Raw genomic sequence first — 14,446 nt, 5'->3', positions numbered from 1 at the left:
CCCTCTAATGAATAATTTGACCTATTTTCAAGTTTTATAGGTCAATCATGGGTCAACTTCTAATATGTAGCAAATTCTTGAATATTCAGTTATTGTGAAGGTTGAGACCATCTTTAAAATTCTCCAGGAGTCTTGACTTCAAGAACAAAACGGAAACCCTAAGAAGAGCTTCTTCAAAATTACAACAAAAGAAAATGAGATCTTGTGAAACTGAAATACTTAGTAAACTGTGACTATCAGAACTAAAAAGACAACATATTTTAAATGAGGCACTTGAGTTAAAACTTGAGTCAATGTAAATTATTCTTAATATGATTTATACATGTATGTATTCATACTACTATCAAACAATGCAAAAGTGTTACTGAAACTTCTATTCAGTTGTAATTCTATTAATCTAAACAGAAGCTAAGAAATTGCACTTTTTACTCTATTAATTTTATACTAATCGAACCATGTGATTTTCACTGGCAAGAAAACGTGTGAAATCAACAGACTTCACTTTTATGAAGTGTAACTCTAACGCGGCTAGATAACGCATGCGCAGTACTGACACAGATTACTAGTCAACAATGGGCGTTATAGCACAAATGAGGTTCTAGCCAGCTAAACACATCGCTTTTCTCAGTGAATAAAAACACAAAGCATGTCACAAATTGACAAATTGTCCAAATTGATTTGGATAGTCAGAAGCAACCCAAGAACCAGCAAGGAACAGGCCTGCCATGGACTGGAAGATCATGGAACAGCAGCATTGCTGTCTACAGTCAAGTGAGTTTTCCATCACCATGGATTGAGAGGCTGCCACAAGAAAGAAGACTAGCAGTAAGCTACTGGAATGACCTTCCCAAAGTCTTTACCTCAACCCTATTAAAAATATGGGTCTTCAAAGTCAGGTCCAAGCCAGGAAACCAAGAAATTTAACCAAATTTTACCAAGAAGAGTGGTCAAATATCCAATCAGAATTCTGCCAGAAGTTTGTTGATGACGACCACAAGCATCTGGTCAAGGTGAAACTTGCTACAGGACATTTAACCAAATATTACAACATGTGCTGTGTGTATTTTTGACCCAGTATGTATAATTTTGGCCGCATGTTGATTTTAGAAAACACAAAATAAATAAATTTTGCACCGAAGTCCTTTTTTTCCTCCCCATTATAGATGCATATTGTACAAATCGCTCTTCCCAAGAAAAAGAACAGTTAAAAAATAATAATTGAAAGCCCAATATTGTATGACATTCATATCCATGATGAGCATATGTAAACTTATGACCACATCTGTAAGCAAGCAGACCATTCCTGTATTTATGTTGTTTAAAAAAAAAAAAAATCGTGTGTCCTTCACGTGCCTCTCAGCCGACGAACGAGACATTTGTCGATGCTTAGTGAATGTCTGGCTGTAAAACATACTGAATTTGAGCAAGAGTCAAACTGGGAGAAGAGAGACAAGCTCCCTTAGGATTTTATTAATATTTCTTAAGGTTGTAATGCATGTATGTAATACAGAATTTGTCCTTCTATAGATATTGCACCTGATCAGCAAACTAACAAACATTCAGACTGAAATCATCTCATAAAATAAAAAACCGAAAACAAACAAAAAACACATTGTTCAATATTTTCCACACATCCCAGCCCAGACTGAAAGGAAATGAAAAAGGCACAATAAAAACAGTAAGTACCCTCCTCCTCACATCGTCATAGGCCCCATCACAGCAGGTATCATAGGTATGTTGTTTTCTAACATCTTGTTCATACATGCACTGGAATTATATAAGTCCACCTGGGAGCGTGACAGGAATGTGATTGCTACACACACGCACATAACCTTTCAGTCTTGGTCAAAGATCATTACTGTTCATTAAGGGGCATGAGAATACAGTATGAAGTGTATATTCAACATACACACATACTACATTATCCAAGATGAAGAGCACATTTTTTAATATAAAAAAGTGTTAAACTCCCAGTGCCATTTAACAACAAAGGTGTCCATGCACAAGTGATGTACTGATACTGTAGAAAAGAACCATTCCTCTATTCTAATATCAGGAGATAATGTAAAAGTCATGAGTTTAGGGTGTGTGGTCCATTACTCAGATGTATCTAAGTTACTGGGTGAACAGTATGATGTCGCTCTTTCACTCCACCCCATTCAACAGCCAATGAAGACACAGCTCTGATAATTTTCATTCCACCAATGGGGCATCATGAAATGGTGCCTCATAAGAACAAGCACTGACCAAATTTCCCCTCAGTGTCTGTTCAGCTGCTGGTCCACCACGATTCTCAGACCCGACTCGCCTCTGTTCCAGGACGGTTCTCTCTCAGTCCAGTTTGCGTGCACCTAGTTTAAGAGGACCTTTAGCTGCCTTTCTCTCTGCTCGTTTGGCTTCCAATTCTTTCCTTCTTTCCTCACGCTTCTTCTTGGCTAATTCAGCCTTACTAAGACCTAAAATAGAATACAGACAACACTTGTCTTCAAAAACCAAAAATGGTACATAATACCACAAACAGACTCTGGGTAGATTAGATTTTAATAATATTTTATGTTGACATTCATATACTGAGTAGAACTGTTCTTTAAAAAAATTCATTAATTATGTTTTGCTTTGAAACCTCCTGACACTTGTTTTTATTGCTTTCAGGGGCGCTCAAGCTAGAGGTTTCGCTATAATTCGAATATTAAAATCTGTATATGTAACAGTGGCTGTAATCTTAGAACACTCTCCAGTTGTCATGGTCTCAATGACTAAGCTGTCTGTATTTCTTTTCAAAGCTCTGCAGTTGTGCTATGCAAATCCAATGCAGGAATATCGCTATATCATTTACATCACTGCCAGTAATGTCAGGATCAGTCAACAACATGTAAATCTGATGGTTCCAATTATCACAATGTACTTTATTGTTAAAAGGAACTATGTTGTGCTGGAACGACTGGCCATATAACCAACCATATGAACAGAGGGCTTTCATGCTGTAGACAATCTTAATTAGTATGCATATAAAATACCACTGTCAGCTTTAACATAATATGGCGTGCTCGAGTCCAGTCAACGCATTCAATGCCAGCCCTTTCTGTCAGCGACTACCACGAGTATATTTCAGAACTGTGGGAAACACTGCTCATTTTCTCACTCGATGATGTTTTTATAAATGTGTCACATGTCGATGGTCCAACCAAACAATACACCTGCACTGCAAAAAATAAAAATCTTAGGAAGTTTATTTGTCTATTTTCAAGTCAAAACATCTAGCCACCCTTATTATAAGACATAACTGCCCAACAAGCAAAACCTCATTTAGCTAGAAAGGCTAGTTTTTAGACAGTCCATCTTGAAAATCTTGTATAGACAAAATGTCTTGAAAAAGTCTTATTTGGAGCACCTTTGAAAATAAAACAAGTTTTTTTTTTAAAAACAAGTAAGTACATTTTGGACATTTGTCAAATGCGGTTCATCTTGTTTCAAGAAAAAACAAAACAAAACAAAGTATGCTTGTTTTGGGAATAAATTAACTTTACTGAAATCTTTGAATCTTGCCCCCAAAATGCACTGTTGCTTTGGCGTTGTGTAAGCACTGCAAGTCAAAATGCGTAAACTTTTTTTAAATTATTATTTTTTTTTTTTTGGTGCCTGAGGTCCTGGGGAAGCGGAATCTTAAGAGATGTTTTCATGTTTGAATGTTGAAATGGGGAAAAAAAAAAAAAAAAAAAAAAACTTGTTGCAATGCTACACGTGTCGTCAACTTGATTCAAGATAGTCTCTGGTCTCATATCTAGAGTATTTTACTAATTACAGGTCACAAAAGGAGAATCTTTTAAGCTAGCAATGCTTAGTTGTAGAATTTAATCCTAATATTAGTATATTTATCTTAAATTCAGTTTTTACTGCTAAGACTTTGTCATGAATTTAAGTGAAATACCCTTAAAATGAAATAAATAAAAATGACTTGAATGGCTAAATGTAAGAAGTACGATCTTGTTATAAGAACTATTTAGATTATTTTGAGTTAATCAGATCTTGCATAAGTAGTTCCCCAATCTTATTTTGGAATTATTTCATCTAAAAACAGGTTAGATTTTTCATCTTACTTTAAGAAATCTTACCAAGTCAAATTTGACTAGTTCCATTGGCAGATTTTTTTCACCTGATTCAAGCAAATATGCTTTGTTTTAATCTTTTATTTCTTATTTTTGAAAGGCCATTTTTTTGCAGTGTGTTAACTGACTGGCTGTTTGCCCGTCACTTGTAACAAGCTCCATTATCAAGGGATATAATAGATTGTTTATGAGCCAGGGAGGGAGCACGCTTGGGGTTCTTTATGCAACTGAACTTTGCGTATTCGTTGTGTGCGTTTCTGGTGGTTTGCATTTAATGCATTTAAGTGAAACTATCAAAAAAAACATTTCATCGAACAATTTTCTTATTGCTATTGAAGTGTCTAACAAAAGATACACATCGCCATCATTTCATCTCCCAGGCCTAACAGCACTAATAATGAAACTAACCCTGATCACCATCCAAGGACTCCCAGTTCTCTGTTCCCCAGTCACCTCCAGCATTTGCTCCCCATCCATCATCAGTCTTCTAGAAAGAAACCACACACACCATATTCATCACTTTTCATTTCCCATAATGTATCTTGCCTTCATTTCTCCAAAATTTCTTTCTTTCATAATCTCCTCACCATAGCAGCTGAGGCAGAGCCGGCTCTCTGGGACATGCCGGAGAACAGGTCAGATGTTGTCCCTTTCGCACCTGAACTGTCCCAGTTATATTCACTAGCCAGTCGCAAACCTTCCTGTCCAGAGGTAGAACTAGAACTTTTAGGGGGAAAGGCTGAAGAACCAGATGAAGCAGTGTTCCGTGGTGTTGGGGCAAAGCTCTCTGCTAGTACCCCATCATCTTCCCAGTCGTTGCCCCATCCCTCATCTGCTGGTGAACTCTGACCCTGACCGTCTGTATCCTTCTCATTGGACCAGCTATCATCAGCGTCCCAGCCAGAGCTGCTCCAATCAGAGCTTTGCTTTTTCATGGAAACCGAGGAAGGCCGGCCTCCCTGCATTGTTTGTAAAAAATAAAAATAAATAAAATAAATAAATAAAAACCTAAATTTAAATCTCCACATCTGACTTTTTTCAAGTGTAGGTCATAAAAAGAATTTTCCCCTGACACCTAATTATTTTTGTTTAGTGGACCGAAAGCTACTGAATTCAAAATCACAGACTTCTAATTTTATTAGGTTTTTAAAAATAGAACAATTAATGAATTTAGAGCCATGTGGCCCTAGATTCTCCGCTATTTTTGCCTGCTTCAACATGACCCAATTCAAAATACTGTGTCATGCATCACGTGGTGGGCTTTCCCCGTTCGCCTAAGGCATAGTGGTATACAAATTCAAAACAGGAGAATAAAATGCAGGACGTGATTGTGCAAATGAAACATGAAAGACCGACTACAGTAATGGAAAGTGAGAAAAGGCGTTATTCTGCGAAGAAAAGGAAACGCAGGACCAAACTAATAAATATCAGTGGTCAGCGAGCACCTCGGTGTGATCAGCTGTTTGTTTAGTGACAGAACAATGTAACCGTCAGTGCACGGTCAAAGGAAAACCTGCGCATGCGCACATGGACTTCTTCTGTCTGCCTGACTGCACAAAGCGAGCGATTTCATGCATATCATTTGCTTGGGAATCCCCTCAAATTAAATAACTTCCCAGCCACAGAATGGCCTGATACTTTGTGAGATATTACAGAAATAAACATATCACAATGACTAAATTTCAGAGGGAACTAAATTTCACCGATTTTATGAAATCGGAAGGCCGTCTCATTTTAAATACCTCCTATGGTCACACAAAAATTCAGTATGTACATACACTGCTCTTTTTCTGTGTTGAAGACATAGTGGACCAATCAGAGTTCCAGTCATCTGGGTCTGTCTGTGCTTTCTCAGGGTCCTAAGAGCACACAGCACAGGGAAACAGATGAAATACGTCTAGTGTCTACTTTATTAGGAAAGCCATTATACGTGCAACTTTGAACAATTATTCAGACAGCCAATCCGCAGAGCAATGCATAAAGTCATACAGATACAAGTCAAGTGCTTCAGTTACTGTTCACATCAAACATCAGAATGGGGCCGGGGAGATCTTGGAAACTTTGACTGTGGCATGGTTGCTAGCATCAGTCCAGTTTGACTTTGAAAACCAATGATCTGGGATTTTAATGCGCAACAAAAACATGCAATAAGTAGCAGTTCTGTGGGTGGAAACACTTCGTTAATGATAGGTCAGAAGACATAGTTCTAACGGATAAGAAAGCTATAATGACTCAAACAACCACTCTTTACAACCCTGGTGAACAGAAAAGCATCTCAGAATGCACAACAGACTTAACAAAAAACAAGGAAAAGAGAGTAAAGTAAAGTAACGTAACTTTATTGGTCTCCCTAGGGAGACATTTAGCTTAGAGTCAGGGAACATTGCTGCATCAAGAAAGGGACACAAACACACATCTAATTAACTAAAAGAACATATGTGCAATCCGGCATTTTTGCTCCAGGTGAACTGTGCAAATTAAAAATCCTAACATTGATACATACAAACATCCAAACAAGCACCATTAATACATTCATACATACAAAGCTATTCACACACACACACACACACACACACACGTTCAAAAGTTTGGGGTCACTTTGAAATGTCCTTATTTTTGAAAGAAAATCACTGTTCTTTTCAATGAAGATCACTTTAAACTAATCAGAAATCCACTCTATACATTGCTAATGTGGTAAATGACTATTCTAGCTGCAAATGTGTGGTTTTTGGTGCAATATCTCCATAGGTGTATAGAGGCCCATTTCCAGCAACTCTCACTCCAGTGTTCTAATGGTACAATGTGTTTGCTCATTGCCTCAGAAGGCTAATGGATGATTAGAAAACCCTTGTACAATCATGTTAGCACAGCTGAAAACAGTTGAGCTCTTTAGAGAAGCTATAAAACTGACCTTCCTTTGAGCAGATTGACTTTCTGGAGCCTCACATTTGTGGGGTCGATTAAATGCTCAAAATGGCCAGAAAAATGTCTTGACTATATTTTCTATTCATTTTACAACTTATGGTGGTAAATAAAAGTGTGACTTTTCATGGAAAACACAAAATTGTCTGGGTGACCCCAAACTTTTGAACGGTAGTGTACAAACATACCTACCTAACATCCACTCAAGTAATATCCATACATACAGTGGTGCTTGAAAGTTTGTGAACCCTTTAGAGTTTTCTATATTTCTGCATAAATATGACCTAAAACATCATCAGATTTTCACACAAGTCCTAAAAGTAGATAAAGAGAACCCAGTTAAACAAAGGAGACAAAAATATTATACTTGGTCATTTATTTATTGAGGAAAATGATCCAATATTACATATCTGTGAGTGGCAAAAGCATGTGAACCTCTAGGATTAGCAGTTAATTTGAAGGTGAAATTAGAGTCAGGTGTTTTCAATCAATGGGATGACAATCACGTGTAAGTGGGCACCCTCTTTTATTTAAAGAACAGGGATCTATCAAAGTCTGATCTTCACAACACATGTTTTTGGAAATATATCACACCACGAACAAAGGAGATTTCTGAGGACCTCAGAAAAAGTGTTGTTGATGCCCATCAGGCTGGAAAAGGTTACAAAACCATCTCTAAAGAGTTTGGACTCCACCAATCCACAGTCAGACAGACTGTATACAAATGGAGGAAAATCAAGACCATTGTTACCCTCCCCAGGAGTGGTCGACCAACAAAGATCACTCCAAGAGCAAGGCGTGTAATAGTCGGCGAGGTCAAAAAGGACCCCAGGGTAACTTCTAAGAAACTGAGGGCCTCTCTCACATTGGCTAATGTTAATGTTCATGAGTCCAACATCAGGAGAACACTGAACAACAATGGTGTGCATGGCAGGGTTGCAAGGAGAAAGCCACTGCTCTCCAAAAAGAACATTGCTGCTCATCTGCAGTTTGCTAAAGATCACGTGGACAAGCCAGAAGGCTATTGGAAATATGCTTTGTGGCTGGATGAGACAAAAATAGAACTTTTTGGTTTAAATGAGAAGCGTTATGTTTGGAGAAAGGAAAACACTGCATTCTAGCAAAAGAACCTTATCCTATCTGTGAAACATGATGGTGGTAGTATCATGGTTTGGGCCTGTTTTGCTGCATCTGGGCCAGGACGGCTTCCCATCATTGATGTAACAATGAATTCTGAATCATCCCAGTAAATTCTAAAGGAAAATGTCAGGACATCTGTCCATGAACTGAATCTCAGGAGAAGGTGGTTCATGCAGCAAGACAACGGTCCTAAGCACACAAGTTGTTCTACCAAAGAATGGTTAAAGAAGAATAAAGTTAATGTTTTGGAATGACCAAGTCAAAAGTCCTGACCTTAATCCAATCGAAATGTTGTGGAAGGACCTGAAGCGAGCAGTTCATGTGAGGAAACCCACTAACATCCCAGAGTTGAAGCTGTTCTGTACGGAGGAACGGGCTAAAATTCCTCCAAGCCGGTGTGCAGGACTGATCAACAGTTACCGCAAACGTTTAGTTGCAGTTATTGCTGCACAAGGGGGTCACACCAGATACTGAAAGCAAAGGTTCACATACTTTTGCCACTCACAGATATGTAATATTGGATCATTTTCCTCAATAAATAAATGACCAAGTATAATATGTTTGTTTCATTTGTTTAACTGGGTTCTCTTTATCTACTTTTAGGACTTGTGTGAAAATCTGATGTTTTAGGTCCTATTTATGCAGAAATATAGAAAATTCTAAAGGGTTCACAAACTTTCAAGCACCACTGTACATACCTATCCATACATCCAATCTAATAACATCTATACATTCCTAGATATCTCACAAAAATTAATACCATTCCTACAGTCATATATATAAATTACATTCATACATTTCCATACATGTACAAAAGAACCATAGTTCTAAATAACCTGTGCAAAATAGCCCAAAAAGATAACACATTCTAGTCTTCCATCTCTGCATACATACACCATCCATTTATTAGCCCACCTCTGATCATTCAGAAACTTAATTGAAAGAGGGATGAATGTTTAAACCTATTGTGTTTACATAAAGGGACACTGTATCTCCTCCGAGTGTAAAAGTATATATTCAGAATAAAGCACATGGGAACTGTCAGATAAAATACCTTTAGCCTGACTAATTACATATCACTCCTGTATTAGCGACACTGCACTGGCTCCCTGTATGTTGGCTTGGTAGTGCTGGGGTTAGAACTTGTGACCTTCCAATCAGTAGTCCAATGTCTTCACCACGGAGCTACCACCAAAATTCAAATTTGTTGTACGAGTACCTAGCATTTTGGATTTGGTTATAATTTGGAACCAAGTTTCAGTTCCCAACCCTAGTTTGGTGCCAAATTGTCCAAGCATTTTGAGCTGCATCCTGTGTATGAAAAGTGCTATACAAATAAAAGTATCCTTATCACATCCAAGATTGGAAAAGTGTCACCCTGAACAGCAACTGAAGCTCGACATATCTGATTTTATGCATTGCGTTGCTGATACACGAATGAGCAGATGTACAAGTGTCTAACAACTAAAAAAAAAACACCCCATACATGGAAACCAGAACTAAAAACTATAATACATGCAAACTGTGTGAGAAAGGCTGCTGAATCACTCACCTCAAGGCTTCCCCAATTTTCATCGTCCCACCGTTCTCCGACTGGCTCTTCTATCCGTTCCGTAGGATGCGTGTCCTCAGTTTGGTTAGTAACAGTAGTGGAGGAGGAAACTGTTGTTGTGTGGGCTTTTGTCTCTGGACCAGACAGAACACGTAAGCAAAGGAAATGCAGAACAGAACGACAAAAATATTCAGTGAATTAAGTCAGAGAGCAGAATATGACTGCGAAATAAAATGTCTAGACTGAAATAACACAGTGCAGTTGAAGCATAGCTTAAATTTCTGAGTGTACTTTACCTGCTGTACTTGTGGCACTGGTAGCAGCTGCAGACTGAGCAGTGGGGGTGTTTTCAGCTGTTGCCCCCTCAGTACCTGCAGGAGCATTGCGGATGAGTTTGGATGTGAGAGAGGAGACTCCTGTTACCGCCCAGCCGGCCCACGTCGCTGCTGAACTACTTGCTTGTGCAGATGCACTCACGTCCTTCTCTGAGACAAAAGGAAGACAGACCAGCATGGTTACTGAAAAGACAAAGCTAAGTCATGGCTGTTATCTGCACATGACCGTTAACATGGGAAGAAAAAAAATAAATAAAGACGAGTTGATGGTGGGATGCCTCATACCTATTTCAGCTAGCTTCGATGGATCTTCAGAAACAGTCTCCAGTTTATTTAGGAAACTTTTAATGGCTTTAAATGCCTATAGTATAAAAGAAAAAAAATAAATAAAAGTCACTCGACCATTCTACTGCAGTGTAATAGATCATTGCAATGTGAGTGCTGGGCTCAATGAGAGGTAGGTCACCTGGTCTCGGACGTTCTTGTCTGGGTCCACAGTGAGTGGGCAGAGCGTGGGCAGGACACGCATGGCACACTCAGTTACACTGTAATAGTGGTGTGTGGCAGCAAAGCCCAGAACTCCTGCTGCACGTGATGCGGGAAATGGGTCTTTAGTGGCACGGGAGAATGCTGACGTTAACACCCGCTGACGCATCTGATCCAGAATGTGGATAAAGAAAACACAATCTATGATATCGCTAATAGCACTGGACTGAAATTAGGGCAAGTCATGAACAAACTTGTGATAACTACAAACTATCTGGAAAATTCTGTCCAAAATATCCAGTAATGTTAAAAGCATCCTAAATTAAAAAAAAATAAATAAATAAATAAATAAAAAGCTCCAGAGAAAATACATTTCTCCACAATCAGCAACTAAAAGCTGCAACACAGTAAGGCTGTATGATCTAATCAGTCAACTTTCATATAACAGAAGTGGACCCACCTACCTGTCCATTATTTACATATGCTCATACAACCCCGATTCCAAAAAAGTTGGGACAAAGTACAAATTGTAAATAAAAACGGAATGCAATAATTTACAAATCTCAAAAACTGATATTGTATTCACAATAGAACATAGACAACATATCAAATGTCGAAAGTGAGACATTTTGAAATTTCATGCCAAATATTGGCTCATTTGAAATTTCATGACAGCAACACATCTCAAAAAAATTGGAACAGGGGCAATAAGAGGCTGGAAAAGCTAAAAAAAAAAAGGGAACAGCTGGAGGACCAAATTGCAACTCATTAGGTCAACTAGCAATAGGTCATTAACATGACTGGGTATAAAAAGAGCATCTTGGAGTGGCAGTGGCTCTCAGAAGTAAAGATGGGAAGAGGATCACCAATCCCCCTAATTCTGCACCGACAAATAGTGGAGCAATATCAGAAAGGACTTAGACAGTGTAAAATTGCAAAGAGTTTGAACATATCATCTACAGTGCATAATATCATCAAAGGATTCAGAGAATCTGGAAGAATCTCTGTGCGTAAGGGTCAAGGCCGGAAAACCATACTGGGTGCCCGTGATCTTCGGGCCCTTAGACGGCACTGCATCACATACAGGCATGCTTCTGGATTGGAAATCACAAAATGGGCTCAGGAATATTTCCAGAGAACATTATCTGTGAACACAATTCACCGTGCCATCCGCCGTTGCCAGCTAAAACTCTATAGTTCAAAGAAGCCGTATCTAAACATGATCCAGAAGCGCAGACTTCTTCTCTGGGCCAAGGCTCATTTAAAATGGACTGTGGCAAAGTGGAAAACTGTTCTGTGGTCAGACGAATCAAAATTTGAAGTTCTTCATGGAAATCAGGGACGCCGTGTCATTCGGACTAAAGAGGAGAAGGACGACCCAAGTTGCTATCAGCGCTCAGTTCAGAAGCCTGCATCTCTGATGGTATGGGGTTGCATTAGTGCATGTGGCATGGGCAGCTTACACATCTGGAAAGACACCATCAATGCTGAAAGGTATATCCAGGTTCTAGGGCAACATACGCTCCCATCCAGACGACGTCTCTTTCAGGGAAGACCTTGCATTTTCCAACATGACAATGCCAAACCACATACCGCATCAATTACAGCATCATGGCTGCGTAGAAGAAGGGTCCGGGTACTGAACTGACCAGCCTGCAGTCCAGATCTTTCACCCATAGAAAATATTTGGCGCATCATAAAACGGAAGATACGACAAAAAAGACCTAAGAGAGTTGAGCAACTAGAATCCTACATTAGACAAGAATGGGTTAACATTCCTATCCCTAAACTTGAGCAACTTGTCTCCTCAGTCCCCAGACGTTTACAGACTGTTGTAAAGAGAAAAGGGGATGTCTCACAGTGGTAAACATGGCCTTGTCCCAACTTTTTTGAGATGTGGTGTTGTCATGAAATTTAAAATCACCTAATTTTTCTCTTTAAATGATACATTTTCTCAGTTTAAACATTTGATATGTCATCTATGTTCTATTCTGAATAAAATATGGAATTTTGAAACTTCCACATCATTGCATTCCGTTTTTATTTACAATTTGTACTTTGTCCCAACTTCTTTGGAATCGGGGTTGTACAATGGGAGACTATAAATGAAGAGGAGGGGAAAAGATGTGTGATGGAGAACGAGATAAGCCGAGAGCAGAGTTGCTGATAATGAGGACAAGAGCAGAAAAGGTTAAAGTCAACCAAATTTTTCTGCAATTACACTGGCTTGCGCAACAAGAGAGTCTAAAGAAAACAGTTAGCATTGGAGAGATCTGAACTGCTTTAAAAAGTTGATGCAAAGATTGCTTTGCTGCTTAAGGGGTATTTATGTTGCATGTGAGCCACTGTGATTTTATAAAAGTTAGAAAACCGTAACCTTCCAAGAACAACACTGTACTACACAGGTTGGAGTTTTGCATGACATCTCTTAAAACTATCAAAATGACCTATATGGCAATTTTATAAAACTATTCCTGTCCTAAATGACAGTGTTGAACACATCACATACAGTGGTATGAAAAAGTTTGGGCACCCCGGTCAAAATTGCTGTTACTGTGAACAGTTAAGCAAGTTGAAGAAATGATCTCCAAAAGGCATAAAGTTAAAGATGACTCATTCCCTTTATATTTTAAGCAAAAACAATTTTTTTTTCATCTTTTACATTTTCAAAATGACAAAAAAGGAAAAGGGCCCGAAGCAAAAGTTTGGGCACCTTGCATGGTTAGTACCTAATAACACCCCCTTTGGCAAGTATCACAGCTTGTAAACAGCTAATAATCTTTCAGTTCTTACCTGGGGGATTTTCACACATTCGTCCTTGCAAAAGGCTTCCAGTTCTACAAGTATCTTGGGCTGTCTTGCATGCACTGCTCTTTTGAGATCTATCCACAGATTTTCAATGATGTTTAGGTCAGGGGACTGTGAGGGCCAGGGCAAAACCTTCAGCTTGTGCCTCTTGAGGTATTCCATTGTAGATTTTGAGGTGTGTTTTGGATCATCGTCTTATTGTAGGACCCGTCCTCTTTTTAACTTCAACTTTTTTACAGATGGTGTGATTGTTTGCTTCCAGAATTTACTGGTATTTATTTGAATCCATTCTTCCCTCGACCAGTGAAACGTGCCCTGTGCCACTGGCTGCAACACAACCCCAAAGCATGATCGATCCACACCCATGCTTCAGAGTTGGAGAGGTGTTCTTTTCCTGGAATTTGGCACCCTTTTTACTCCAAACATACCTTTGCACATTGTGGCCAAAAAGTTCTATTTTGATTTCATCAGTCCACAGGACTTGTTTCCAAAATGCATCAGGCTTATTTAGATGTTCATTTGCAAACTTCAGACACTGAATTTTGTGGCTAGGACACAGGAACGGTTTTCTTCTGATGACTCTCCCATGAAGGTCAAATTTGTTCAGGTGTCGCTGCATAGTAGAACAGCGCACCACCACTCCAGGGTCTGCTAAATCTTTCTGAAGGTCTTTTGCAGTCAAACAGAGGTTTTTAATTGCCTTTCTAGCAATCCAACGAGCAGTTCTTTCAGAAAGTTTTCTTCATCTTCCAGACCTCACCTTGATCTCCACTGTTTCTGTTAACTGCCATTTCTTGATAACATTATAATCTGAGGAAACAGCTACCTGAAAACACTTTGCTACGTTCTTGTAGCCTTCTCCTGCTTTGTGAGCATCAATTATTTTATTATTCAGAATGCGAGGGAGTTGCTTAGAGGAGCCCATGGCTGTTGATTTTCGAGACAAGTTTGAGGAGTCAGAGAATTTATACAGCTTTGAAATCTGCATCATCTGACCTTTCCTAATGAGGAATTTGAACAAACCACAGCATAATAAGCTAATTAAGGTCTGGAACCTTGGTAAAAGTTACTTGAACTCAAATGTATTGGGGTGACCA

The 14,446-nt window shown here is 38.9% G+C and overlaps 1 protein-coding gene across 3 annotated transcripts in view; it reads right to left on the bottom strand.

Annotated features, from left to right (window-relative positions):
- Positions 1–1,436: 1,436 nt before the first annotated feature.
- Positions 1,437–14,446, bottom strand: part of scyl1 (SCY1-like, kinase-like 1) — a 37,881-nt gene continuing 24,871 nt past the window's right edge. For 2 of the 3 annotated variants that reach the window (XM_060928077.1, XM_060928079.1), the window contains exons 11-18: positions 10,522–10,710; positions 10,341–10,416; positions 10,017–10,205; positions 9,721–9,854; positions 5,885–5,965; positions 4,694–5,065; positions 4,515–4,593; positions 1,437–2,456 (exon numbers count right to left, since the gene is read on the bottom strand). In XM_060928077.1, coding sequence (XP_060784060.1) covers positions 2,332–2,456; positions 4,515–4,593; positions 4,694–5,065; positions 5,885–5,965; positions 9,721–9,854; positions 10,017–10,205; positions 10,341–10,416; positions 10,522–10,710 — 1,245 coding nt within the window. In that variant the 3' untranslated portion in view covers positions 1,437–2,331. The remainder of the gene's footprint in view (positions 2,457–4,514; positions 4,594–4,693; positions 5,066–5,884; positions 5,966–9,720; positions 9,855–10,016; positions 10,206–10,340; positions 10,417–10,521; positions 10,711–14,446) is intronic. The other variant, XM_060928078.1, reaches the window with a different exon arrangement.

This window comes from Neoarius graeffei, chromosome 8 (genome assembly GCF_027579695.1).
Source record: "Neoarius graeffei isolate fNeoGra1 chromosome 8, fNeoGra1.pri, whole genome shotgun sequence".
In the NCBI taxonomy this organism is placed as follows: domain Eukaryota; kingdom Metazoa; phylum Chordata; class Actinopteri; order Siluriformes; family Ariidae; genus Neoarius; species Neoarius graeffei.
The sequence above is the reverse complement of the archived record's forward strand: the minus strand, read 5'-3'. Positions and strand labels throughout refer to the sequence as shown.